General features: G+C 45.3%; 1 protein-coding gene across 2 annotated transcripts in view; it reads right to left on the bottom strand.

Moving 5' to 3' along the window:
- AZIN1 (antizyme inhibitor 1) overlaps positions 1-13,946 on the bottom strand; it is a 590,344-nt gene that overhangs the window by 474,968 nt on the left and 101,430 nt on the right. For both annotated transcript variants that reach the window (XM_078686910.1, XM_078686911.1), the window contains exon 4: positions 7,634-7,807. In XM_078686910.1, coding sequence (XP_078543036.1) covers positions 7,634-7,807 — 174 coding nt within the window. The remainder of the gene's footprint in view (positions 1-7,633; positions 7,808-13,946) is intronic.

The following is a 13,946-nucleotide window of genomic DNA, read 5'->3' as shown; positions in this document are numbered from 1 at the left end:
AATCTATCATATATAGGACAGACTCAGCAACCCATAAAGGCGAGGATAGGGCAACACCGAAGCCGCATACTCTGACATCAGATGGTAGAACATTGATATTGCCAAGATCCCACAGAGGGGAGGTGACCTTGCGCAAATACACCAACGGAGAGAGTGCCACTGGATTGACAAAATTGATTCGATCAACAAAGGACTAAATTCGACCGAGGAGTGGCGTGGGTTTGTTGCCACCCTTAACTATGCTAACGTGCCCTGGTTCTATTCACACCTCCCAGGCATTTGCTGTACTGACATCGCCATGTTCCCTTCCACTACTGTACTTAGGTTTACCATCCCGCTTCATTACATCCACGTGATGGCCTTCATTCCGACTTCATTCTTTTAATCACACCGGATTAGCCAGAGTGTGAGCCTCCACAGGACAGATTTATACCTACATACCTGTTCAGCTCCATGCCACGTATCTCGTTGGACTCCATATCTGCATATGACTAATTTCCACTCAGTACAAGTGGGTATGTTCCACACTTACAACCGGCTTATTGATGTGCGTAAAACATGTACCATTGCTCACTATGTTAAACCTCAAAATTACTGTGGGTACTAGTTTCAGTACTTATTCACATACTTGTTCTTGGTTATTGAAGCTTGCATTATTGTGTATCCATTTCTCCATGTTACATATCTTGTTGGGCTCTGTATTCTGTATATCACAAAATTGTATTTAGTACAAGCGGGTATGTTCCACACTTACAACCGTCTTATCCATGTATAAAACATGTACCATTTCTCACCATGTGTTAGAGATCAAAACCCAGATACCACTGTGGTCATCAGGAACTGTTTACATATGTTCTCGTTTTATCAAGCCTGCACCTCTGACTGATATACTTACTGTATGTTGACTGCTCTATACTCGCTCAGGCCCGTCATTATTGTGTATACAACACTCTTGCTAGACATTTTCAATATATGCAACTAATTGTACCCACGCAACGCTCGAACCCATTAGCCCAATCGAGCATTCCATCTTGTAAATCACGCCATCGAGCCTCGCACGCACGCGAAACACTCGGCCCTCCTCCCCATCACTGCACAAACTACCTTGCCAACTCCTTCAGTTTTGCCTGCGCACGTAACTAGGTTTATACGGTATCCCTCGTGTACGCAGATTTCAACGGTAGACTTCACTGTAGCAGTCGGATCCGGCCAGACTGTATACGCGATCGCTAGCCCATGATCTGGTAAGTCGTGCTCTGCCTTATGCCACTGCCGACCACACAACATTCCTCCGACCCTCCCGCCCTTTCACCCGGCATCTGCCCGACAATCGGGACTAATTCCCCCGCTTTCATTGCAGGCATCCTTCCACACACATGACCGCCCCACGAGGGCTCCTTACAACCGGTTACCATACAGTTATCACACTTCATATCCTAGAAGCTGCCATTGCACCATGCGCAGTGGTAAGTCATGAAAAAGTCGGCAAATGTAGTGCTTCGTATATATTATTACCACTTACTCACTCCTTCCTTCTGTTCCCCCCGTGGCTTGATCCTGACATTATTACAGAACCCGGCTGGGTTCGCTGTGAGTACTTTTATATCTACTTCACTCACGGTTGTTACACTTCACCCCACGTGATATAACGTTGCAAACTCAGGTAACCCAATTTACCCCCCCCCCCTTTTTTTTAGCCTTCCAAAATAGTCTACCTGCACAATATGACGTGCTCGCTCTGACAGCCTTTATTCTTTCAACTCCCTAGATGTCCCACACATCGTAGGTCCTGATGAGACCCCACATTCTAACTGGGTCGAAACGCCATCGACAATAACTGGAAGTGAACCCACAAGGCAGCACTGATGATTGTATAGAGTTGCTTTACCACTGTGTTTGACCTCATTTAAAAAAAAAAACGGTTGCTTCCTTTGATGAACATTTGCTCGAAACCTTGTATATAATGTCGCTGTATGTCACCTGTTTGTTTTTGCTTTGGTTCTTACAATTCACTTGGGACACTTTGCACTGTCACAAAGTTATTCTTTCTTCATTACCCACAGGACTGTGTAATGTTTCTAAAAATTTCTTGGAAACATAAAATTTCTTTTGAATAGACCATAGTGTTGCGTTCGCTCTTTGATATCCTGTATGAAACAGTCTGTTTAGCTATCATGCATTTGATTTACCATTGAATATTATTCCTAGACACTCAACTGGAACCGCTGTTCTTTACATAAATGAGGTAAGATTTTAAGGCATTTATTGCTCACAAAGTGAAAGAGCAATAAAGATACCTTTAATTAGTATCTTGTCACAATTGCTGGCTTTCAGAGACGCAGGTCAAAAGCCAGTTTGTCTTTCTACATTTTTTTTTGTCACTGAATTTAGGAGTTTGAAAGGTGGACTGTGTTACAATTGAACTGTGCAAAGCATGTGAAATGAAAGTCTGCAAGATGTCAGGCATTTTTCTAATACAAGACTGAAATAGCTAAGTGAACTGTTCCAACAGTTCAAACACGTCATTACTAATGAAGACATTTTGGTAATTCTGTTGTGAAAAAAATATTTGGATCGGCTCAAAACAAGGTTGAACACTTGACTTGATGATGGTCAAATTTTGAAAATTTTTGCTGAAACCCAATTTCCAAACATTGTTTATGCGCCATTATCAGTGAAATTACACGTTAGTAGTGGGAACGTTTTGGGGCCCTTACATTGGAAATATGCTGTCTGTAAATGGCAACGCATTACATTTAAGAAAAAAATATTTAAACATGAACTGGGAATTATTACTGATCCTGCCAGATGACAATGCTATTAGTGGACTAAGGACGAGATAGGTGACCAATCTATTTTTTAAGTCGTAAATTGCTATGTTTTGCAAGGCGCAAAATGGAATGTACGAGTCTCAGACACGGTTTGCGATACTCAAATTGTTCGCAAGGGACCTGCATCGTTAATATTCATGAGGCAGGACGCATTTGCGACCCATTGGGAATGGTGTGCACTACAGGGATGGTGGCCTGCTGGGTACAGCAGACCCCATGTCGGTGTAACATTTTTCAATAAAAGCATTGTTTTTTCTCAAATGCAGCCTGTTTTCCTTAAAGGAAAAACTGGATGCGTTTTCTGCCAAAAAATATATACATTTTGATTGTTAAGGGCAAGCAGTGGTCATTGGGACCACGGTCTGCTCTTACAAATATTTTTGCACCCTTTCACAAAGAGGAAGGGGTGCCCTTGGGACCCCTTCCTGTTTGCGAGTGGCTTACCACCTACTTAAAGTAGGTGGTAAACAGTGGTTAGCAACCAAAACAATGGTACATACCATTCGGACTCGCTATTAGGAAGGGACACCCTTTACACGCTCCTTACTAACAGCGACTCACAAACACTAGTTTGCAAGTCATCTACTCACAAAATAGTGTTTGTACATACCATCACCTTTTTTTACTAGTTGCAAATGGGCCGATTTCCTGTTTGTAACAGCAAAAAACGGTTTTAGATCTGGCCCAAAGAGGTAAGCCATAGATCATGTACGTACCCAATATATGGGTTCAATTCTTGTTATACATGGAGCAAACATTTAGCCTAGTAAATAAAAAATGTTTGTACACCAGAAATAGTGAACTTTAAATGTGAAGGTGCTCTTATGTGCTAATAAAAAAAAAACAGCAGCATAAGACAAAATATTTGCCTATGATCACACAATGAGACCAGTTCACAGGTCAAGTATATTACAGTTAGGTGGGGCGCTAGAGGGCACCAAGCAAGATGGCCGCACTTGCGTGAAGCTCTTGCAGCTCGGGGAAATATCAGTCATTTATCCTGGCCATCCGGAACTTATGAGCGTCAAAAAGACTATCTGTGCAGTAGAACTATGCGGAAGAATGTGTAGGCGAGAAAATTGACGTTACCTGGCCGTGGAGCGCAGATCACCGCGTCTGGCCTGCAGCGTTGGACGGAATGAACATGGCGGTGTGGTGGCATCGGCCGGCGGAATAGGAAGAAGATTAGCGGCGATCGCTGGGTCTGACCCGCCTTTAGTTGGGAGAATTGCGAACCCCGATCGCTAGAAGGGTCCGCTGCTGACTGGGCTGAGAAGGGCTGCTCCCGACTGGCGATGACGTTCCGGTCTTGAGGAAGAGGAGCTGCGACTCTACTGCTCGCCTGGCAGGTAGGAGGCCTCTGCGGGGCCGCGAGAGATGCCTGGAGCGGCGGCCGGAGCTCCGCGGGATGTCAATTTGCTACCCCCGAGGCAGACTGCGCTCTGAGCGAGGGGTTGGGGGGCGGCGGCATATGTGAGTGGGGAGTGCCTCTGGCTGCCGGCTTTGAGGCCTTCCGGGACCCGGCAGCACGTTAGGGTTGGGGTCACTGGAGAGGAGCCAGGACACAATTGGTACAGGATGCAGCAAAGCTATGGAGCGCCGCGGCAAGCTGGGCTGGCCCCATCCCTGGAGGAGGAGGAGCAGCCCTGGCGTGGGTGTGCGGCGAGACGGGCCTTTCCTGTGTCTGGTGGCCCTGCCGGTCAGCTGGGGAGACGCTCAAGACTGAGTCGACCTGCGGGGCCCCCCGGGCGGTGCTTCCCATATAGGCACCGAGAGGGGGCTGGAGCTGCGGGTGTTATAGCGAGAGCGACGAACTGGCTGAAGTGAGGCCTGCACTCCTGGCCTACTTGGGGGAGAGGAATACGCCTGCATAGCTGCCCTGTGGACAGAAGCGGCTGCGTGTCCTGTGGAGGGGGGGTCCCCGGCTCTCTGGGACACCCAAGACAACCGCTGGAGCGCCTGTTAACTGCTGCGTTTGGGGACCCGTGTAGAACCTGAGCTGGAGTGAAGGGATCCCATCTTGGTTTGTTCAAGACTCATTGGAGGCACGAATTTGGACCCTTCCTCACCCCCCTGGGAACACTGAGTGAGGAGGTTTTTGGCCTCTCCCCCTGGATGCTTCCTAAGGTGGACCCACTGCTGAAAGAGCCCTGAAAACTGAAAGTGCGAGAAGCGGAGAAGAGGCATTCCTCCTCGATACCTGGCCCAGAAACAGCATGAAGGTTGAAGGACAGCTACTGTGGGCCGTTCTGCACTGCTGGGCATCAATGGGAAGCCAGACGGACGCCAACCGAAGCTCAACTTTGAGGCGAGGAAGGGAATACGCTCACACACGGACCCTGAAGAAGAACTGGTGGAGACTCAGGCACCCTAGACTGCTGACCTGAAGGATCTACTATTGGCCATGCAATCTAGCCTGACCTCTATTGAATCCAAGATGGACTCCATGTCTGCACGATTAGATGGGAGTATCACATATAGTAGACAAACATGAGGAGCGGAGACGGAACGGCAGATCTCAGACCTAGAAGACACACCTACCATGACTACGTCCAGTATGCTGGAAATGGAGAGGGTCCTGTGAGTGATCGCGGCCTTCACTGGCTCACGGTAAGCAGGCCACATTTAAAAAACGCTTTCCATGCCCATAAAGCATTACAGGGTCACTCCTTGAACTATGTTGCCAAATAGTTCATCCACCAACTATTAACCAAATTCATTTGGGTGCGGAAAAAAAATAATAATCAATTGCCAAATACTTCATCCACCTTCTTACAATAAACCTAGAATATGATTACTCCAGTTCCATACACTAATTAGCCAATGCATATTGTGATAATTCAGTCATGCTGGCCCAACACGAACAATGGATTTAACCCAGATCTCTTGACTGGGGAGGATGTTTGAATCATTCAGCATTCCATTCATCATTTGTTGCAGTTACACTTTTCGCCCTAAGTGGGATGCATATGCCCAGACATGGGTCTCTTGCTCACTTTGCCACTGGATTCAAGCTAGCCAGGCTGAAGAAGGGTGACATACCCCGGAACCGGTCCCAGGATGCTTGTTTACAGCTGTCACGGGGTGGGTAACCAAGATAATGACATTGAATGGTGGTCGGTTGTATCTCCCCCCTCACCTATGCCTGTTTCCGACTCACAGACTGCATCCGCATGGCCGGAGTGGCCACCTACGGACAATGAGACACGTTGGGAGACCAGGGACGAGGAGGCACACGGACCCTTTAAAGTTCCCGGCTCAGAGGACGAAGCACCGCCCACTTGGTCAGTGACGACGCCAAAAGGCAGCCCGACCCGGAAGACATCGAACAGCAGTTCCGGAGCGGGAGGAGGAGTAAGCGCGAGAGACGGGAGAGCGGAGACGAACTACGGCGGAGGAGAACCCCTGATGAGCCCAGCTGTGGACTACAAGCCAGGAGGCCAACGGACAGGCGATCCGCCCAGCCATGTTCCCGCGGGAGGAGCGTGGCTATCCAAGGTACGGGGCAGAGTGGCGGGCTGGGTGACACGTAGCAGTCAACCGAACGTGTAAACATACCTGTGTATATAGTGTAAAGCCTCCACGCCCCCTTCCCTCACGAGCACAAAGAGCACCGGATCGGACGTGTGGTTGTAACACTAGGTTTCCTTCACTTCCCCGGCCCCAAACAACACGTAAAGCAGAACGAAGAGTAATTGTCTTCCCCTTTGTGTTTTGTTTTCATGGGACGAGCCTGACCCGAGAGGGACCTCCTTGCCAAGACGACAACCCCTGAAACAGCGGCCTGGCAGGATACGGTGCCCGGCGTGGGAGAAGCACCCTGGAACATCCTATCTTCCCCAGAGGCGTCAAGACGGAACCGGACGAGTTTGCCCGGTTAAGACTGTCTAGTAGAAGACGAAAGGCTTATTTAATAATAAAACCTTCGTTAAAATCCTTGCTACAGGTGTCTGACTCTCTCCCTACGGTCCCTACCAGTCCCGAACCCCAACAACGGCCAAGGGAGAACCATGCTTGGCAGTTCGGTCTGGACTGTTCCCATGAGGCACAGGGTCAAGACCGATTTGCATAGGGCTGGGTCCAAACTGGGGTGGCGTAGTGGACAAAAGAACAATGGATTTAACCCAGATATCTTGACTGGGGGAGAATGTTTGAATCATTCAGCATTCCGGCCATCATTTCTTACAGTTACAAATCTTAGAACATCACTGTGTTTACCATCCAAGGATTTGTCACCATTTTTAACATTAACATACTTGTTTATCATCAGGAGTCCACTTTCAGGCCTCCCCTTAAGCCCCCCCCCCCCCCAAGCTTTTAACCCTGGTGTTATCGCTTGAGAAACTATACTTATAAGGACCTCTCTTAGGGGATCCATCACAAAAGTATCTGAAAAGTTACAAGAAATTACTGTGTTAGGTTATTTTACTTTTAAATACTAAATATATTCATTAATTCGTATCATTCCCCCAATAAACATCACTCACATATATGCTTAGTTTTGTTTTAGGTACTCTCCTGAAAAATAAATAATTTTCTCACTAGATTACAAAGCAGATATACAACTATACACACAAACACACCGTACTTTAGATCTTGGATGTACACAACATCTATTGGTCTTTTAAAAAATTAATATTCAATAACTATTTTGTGTCTCACAGGGCAATAGAAATGTATAAGTGGTTTGCGTGCAAAAAAAAAATATAGACCAGAAAAAAATGCATTTTATTTATCAATGCATGTTAGGACCAATAAGCAAATGGATAGTAAATGATATTTTATAAAACAAGATTACTCACTTTACTAATGCACGAAAATCCAGTCCCAAGAGCTGCCATGATTTCAAGTACAACTGGAGCTGAATTGCATTTTACCGTATAGAACGGCTTTATATGTGCCGCAACATTTTGCCACTGGTTGTGTTTCTTCACAATCTTTCCAAGGTCACTCACAAAAAAAGTGTGTTTGTCAGTCTGAAGAAAACAGAAGGAGGAAATGTTACAATTACATCCTTCAAAACAAATGTATGCCTGAAGTCAGGCAGAAAGTTAAACTGTCAATCCATCTAGCCAGAAATATGTCAGAGGAAAGTCCACCAAGTAACAAAGATCATAACAACAGAAAGATTTGGTTCTGTGCAGCTTAAATCTGAGAAACAAACATCCAAGCTGAGAAAGGTTAGGGCCACAGACAATTGTGCAAATCAGACAATGCTTTTGAAGTAAAGAAAGAGCAATGACTAGCACAACTTTGCGCAGGGCAAAGTAGGTGAATTTTGTAAGTGACAAATCATATAGCACACCAGCAGCCTGCTGAATTAGTAGCAACTAACTCTACAATCTTAAACTTGAAGTGTTTACCATACATCTTAATGAAACCACTTCCTGCCCTGTATTATAACAATTCTTGAAAAAACGAAGAAAGTCCACACTTCATTCATAGAAAATGCTGTCCTACCAGAGTAGGTTCTAAATTGAGTGTTAGAAGACAGTGAGATTTCCTAAAACTGTATAGGAAAACAAAGTGTTTTGTTAAAGTAACCCTCACACACCAAAAGGTCCTTTGGTGGCATGCTATCATCATCTGTTTCTTCTCGCCCCGCTGCGGGACGGAGCGTGCTGCGACCAACGGAGACATGGGAACACGTGTTTGTGAGGAGCTTCTATGTGTTGGTGTGAGAGTGGAAGGGTCAGAGGCAATGTAGCGAGTTAAAAAATACCTGGCTGCGTGGAAACTTAACTTTAATACTCCCTGTACCAGGTATTAGTAAAAAAGGGGGAAGAGGAGAAAGGTATGCTATAATGGGCTGTTTCCTCCCTGGTCTACATGTTTCAAAGACTTCCCCTCAGCTTTTATTTGGGACAAAACATTTTTTTTTCTCTACATTTAGGAAATCTCATTATCTTCGAACACTCACTTAAGAACCGATTCTGGAAGAACAGCATTTTCTATGAATGTAGTGTGGATTTTCTATGGTTTTTTTCGCAATTTATAGAGGTGGCTGAGTCCACAGCTTACAGAACCTCTTCACTCCCTTGCTTGTTTGTGGTTATTATAACAATTCTAACCTAACAAATCTCTGCAACCTCTACCAAATGACTGATCACCATGAAGCGCTAGAGGAAACGCCTAGTCCGGAACAGAAAGCGAGTTCCTGCTTAGAGGAAGAAATAAGTTTGGAGGTACTATGGAAGTTTTGCTGTGCAGAAACTGGGAGGATGTATTAGTGGGCTGAGTATACATCTTGGAAACCACTGCCCACATCAAATCTTCATGTTTAATTTAAAAGAATACTTGATAGAGAGTCTGCATAAAAAAGCTCTTGATTGACCCAGTTGTTGGCTAAGAGATGGCATTAAGGACCTGAACTCATTTGAAGGCTCATTATAAAGTTTTATAGTGGTCATACTACACCCCCAAAACCTTACAAGGATTTGGCTTGTGGAAGGAGTTGAAATGTGTCAGATGTGTAGAGATGGGTGTGGACTTCCTACACTTCGCATGGTCCTCCTGTAACATACAATCTTACTGGCAGAGGCCCTTGTGGCGTTATCCACTATGATAGGACAGGATGTACCTCAAGTTCCGTGGGTTGAGGTGCTGGGATGGGTATGAAGGATGCCTTTTACATATAGACACTATTCAGCCCTAGAGTTGCTGCTGGCTAAGAAACTGGTTACCTGCTGGAGGGGCAGGAGAAGATCCCCCAAGTTCAAACAATGGATGGACTCTCCAATATAAAAACACCTTGAACTCTACGCTGAACTTAGGGCACCAGTGTCACAACCTAGATATAATACACCAAAAACTTTCTTGCTGCACAATACCCATGGAGAGTGAACTTTTGGACACAACAGCCATTTGGCCCGGGTCCACGGATTAGAACCAGAGGGACATGGAGGTCACGGCAAAAAGTCAGAGATATATTCTCGAATACCATCCAATACATTAGAATCTGTAGCATATCAGGGCCTATTGAGGACACTCAAATGTGAAGATTTTGCTAAAATCTGCACTCTCATTAGGATGTAATGTTCACCTTATTCCTTGAGATGTTATAAACAGGTTTAGTGTTTTATAATGTTGGAGTGTCGTCAGCAAGCCATACTATACCTGCCTAGATTGTGTGCATTTCACTTATTTTGTATCTTCAATATTGTATTTGTTTTGACATAAGTAAATAAAATAAAGAAAAATTTCTCCTCGGAATGAAGGAAACATTCTTTGTTTGTATCCAGTGCTAAGCCAGTCGTCAATCCAGGTCTATACTAAGATTTTTAAGTTTTGTGGGTTTGCTGCACCAGCCGTATACTTGGAGGATTCGAGAAGACTGATTTTGCCACAACAAATCTCAGAACTTACTTTTTTTGTTGTGCAAATTAAATGCAAGAGTATACATCTTGGAAACCACCGCCCACATCAAATCTTCAAGTTTGATTTGAAATAATATTTGTATACAAAATTTCTCTTGCTTGGCCCAGTTGCTGGCTAAGGAGAGCTCATTATGGACCTGAACTCTTCATTTTACTGACTAAGAAGTACCTGGATTCAATTCCCGCGTCTTTGTGTAAGAGGGCCAGATACTATAGCCTTCTCTAACAGTAGTATGGCTGTTAGTTTGCAATCAATGCAGGTAGTGGAACCACCTGCCCCCTCTGCTTATATATGGACATAAATAAGGAATAGTTTCTTCCCTGTAACTCCAGTTCTCTTGTAGGGGTAATTCCGTGATAAGTCACAAGCATTTGAATAGTCCCGCTCATGTGCGGGGACCCCGGAGCACTTAGATACATCGTCTTAAGTGGTCATCTTTCGCCTTGCTTTAGGAAGGATGTATAGACACAAGAGACAGAAAGACAATAATGCAGCCTAACTAACTATGCTACACTGGCTATTACTTCATCTTTAAGTGAAAATAGGTAGCCAGTGCTTTTAAAATTTTGCAATTTACAGAGTTTTCATGATAGAGTAGAAAAGGCTGGACAGAGAAGCCACCCCCCCCAATAGGCTGCCATTATATGTGTGAAAATGGATACCATGCCTTTAAGAGTCTCCAGAGACCACCAGTATCTCATGATGCATAGCTAGTGGCAGTTACTTCAGTCCTTTTTGAAGGCGTATAGAAGTGAATGCCTATGCTAGATCCTGGATAAGTCTGCTTCTTCCACCAGGGAGGGAGGGTTGCTTATGACTCATCACGGAAATAAGCTACAAGAGAACTGGAGTTACAGGCAAAAAACTATTCCTTCTCTTGTAGGTGATTTCCGTGTACAGTCATAAGCATTTGAATAGACTAGCAAGCACATCCTATAAAAACCCACGCTGTGGAAGAAACCAGAGAATTGACATTTTCAGTTAAGGCTAACAGATTCCGAAGGGAAGCCTGTCCAACCCGCACATCTGCCTTGGCGTCAGTGTCCAGGGATTAGTGTTTCGTGAATGTATGTACTGATTTCCAGGTGGCAGCCTTCCAGATCTCTGAAATGGATATATTACTAAATAATGCAGCAGTAGCCACTTTCCCTCTGGTAGAGTGAGCCCTAGGCTTACTAACAAGAGTCTTGTTGGCTTTTTGGTAACAAAGTTGAATACATGAAACAATCCATCAGGATATGGATTGTTTGGAGGTAGCTAGACCTGTACAGATAGAGCCATAGTTTACAAATAACTGATCTGAACATCCAATATCCTTAGTTTTGTCCAAATAAAACTTCAAAACCCTCCTGACATCTAGGGAATGAAGCGACCTCTCAGCAGGAGACGAAGAATGCTGAAAAAAGGTAGTGAAATAGTTTCATTTACGTGGAAATCAAAATTAACTTTAGGGAGGAATTTCGGATGTGTTCTCATAACCACCATAGAGGAATGGAAAACTGTGTATGGTTCTTGACAACATTGTGCTTGGAGTTCACGAACCCTGCGGGAAGTAGTAATAGCTACAAGGAAAGCGGTCTTCCAAGACAGATGCTGGAGAGAAACCCTATGAATGGGTTCAAAAGGCTCCCGCATCAGTTGAGAAAGAACCACATTAAGCTCCCAAGGAGGAGAAGAACGTCTGAAGGGAGGAAAATCTTACCTTAAACCTTCTAAAAAAATCTATGACAGATTTTGAAAAAAGAAGTATGTGAAGGGCATTTCCTATAAGCAGTCAGAGCTGCTAGGTGCACTTTAATGGAAGGAAATTGAAGGACCGATTGTGCCAAATGTAGCAAGTATGGTAGGATAACATCTTCCTGGCAGGAAGTAGGATCTGCCTTCTTCGAAGCACACCAAATGCAGAATATCTTCCATTTAAACGCATAAGAAGTGTGCTTGGATGGACTTTTAGCTTCTTTAAGTATCTTCATGCACTCCGGAGGTAAATTCAAATGTCCATACTGCATTAACTCTGGAGCCATGCCGCAAAATTCAATGAGGAGAGGTTGGGGTGCGCCATCTGTCTGCCGAACTTCGTGAGAAGGTCTGGCTGACATGGAAACCGGAGATGTGGCAGGAGAGACCGGTGGAGAAGGTCCGAGAACAACCACTGTCGCGGCCACTCCGGAGCAATGAGTATCATCTTGGCACGTGACTGCGAGACCTTGAGGAGGACTGCCGGGATCAGGGGTATCGGAGGAAAGGTGTATCGGAGGAAAAGTGTAGAGAAATCTGCCTGACCAGTTTATCCACAGGGCAACCCCCAGAGTTACCGGTTGGTAGAACTAAGAGTCGAAGTTTCAGCATTTGTTGTTTTTTGTAGTGGCCTCTGGAGTACCCCATCTTCTGAAGATATCTCGCCCCACATCGTCATTTAAGACCCATTTGTGCTTTTCCTGAAGGAGTCTGCTTAGAGCGTCAGCCTGAACATTCTGAATACCTGGGAGGTGGTTGCTGCGATGGTCAGATTTCTGGCTAAGATCCATTTCCAGATCGGCTGGGCTTCATGAGATAACGGTCGTGATCTTGAGCCTCCTTGCTTTTTGAGGTAGAACATAGTTGTCGTATTGTCCGTCTGGACAAACAGGGAACTGGAGTGGAATGATGGTTAAAAGGCTTTCAGAGCCAAATGTGCTGCTCGTAGAGCGAGTAGATTGATGTGTTATGTGGATTCCTTCCTGGACCACTTGCCCTGTATCTGAAGGTGGTCTGTGCACCCTAGCGGAGGAGAGAAGCATCAGTTGCTATGGTTTGTTTCGGTATCTCCTTGTGGAAGGAGATCCCTCATAGGAGATTGCAGGAAGAATCCGAGGGACTGAATGGCATGCTGTGACAGCTGGATCCTGTCTTCCCTAATCCCCTATTCTCTGGTCCCTTTGATCCTCCAAACATTCCTGCAAGGGCCTCATGTAGGGTCTGCATTTGGAGTGAGGAAGATATAGGATGCCATGGAGCCCAGAAGAAAGGAGACCTTCCTCACTGTTGGAAAGGACATGGTTATGAGAGCTTGAGCCTTCCGAAGGATCGATAAGAGTCTCTCCTCTGAAGGATACACATTTGCAATGCGAGTATCGACAGTTGCCCCCAGATACTGAATACAGTGGACAGGTGTCCAGACTGACTTGGTTGGGTTGATGTGGAGACCCAAACGAAGGAGAAAATCTGAGGTCCAATTGAAGTGTAGTCGAGCTCCCCGAGATGTTAACGCATTGATCAGCCAGTCTTCTAGGTAGGGGTAGATGAACACTTTGTGCTTCCTCAGACTGGCAGCCACTGTTGCCATGCATTTTTAGAATGTCCTGGGAACTGATTTCAGGCCAAATGGAAGGACACAATATTGAGTGGTTGACCCCTACTGTGAATCTCAAGAACTTGCGAGGTTTCTTTGCTATGGGGACGTGGAAGTATGAGTCATGCAGATCTATTGCACATAGCCAATACCCCAGATGGATTTGAGGGTAGATCCGATGCAACGCTAACATTCTACTTTCTCTCGCCGGACCTACTTCTTTGAGTATCGTAAATCGAGAATGGGTCTCTTCTTTTTTTTGGACCAGAAAGAACCTGGAATACAGTCCGGTTCCCGCAGTGCGAGAGGAACGGGCTCTACTGCCCTTTTTTGTAAGAGAATGTTGGCCTCCAATTGTAACGGACGGAGGTGGTATCGTGATTGAGTTGGAGGGTTCGATGGAGGAG

Source organism: Lissotriton helveticus, chromosome 4_1 (genome assembly GCF_964261635.1).
Source record: "Lissotriton helveticus chromosome 4_1, aLisHel1.1, whole genome shotgun sequence".
Lineage (NCBI taxonomy): Eukaryota > Metazoa > Chordata > Amphibia > Caudata > Salamandridae > Lissotriton > Lissotriton helveticus.
Note: the sequence above shows the minus strand (reverse complement) of the source record. Positions and strands in the feature narration are given on the sequence as shown.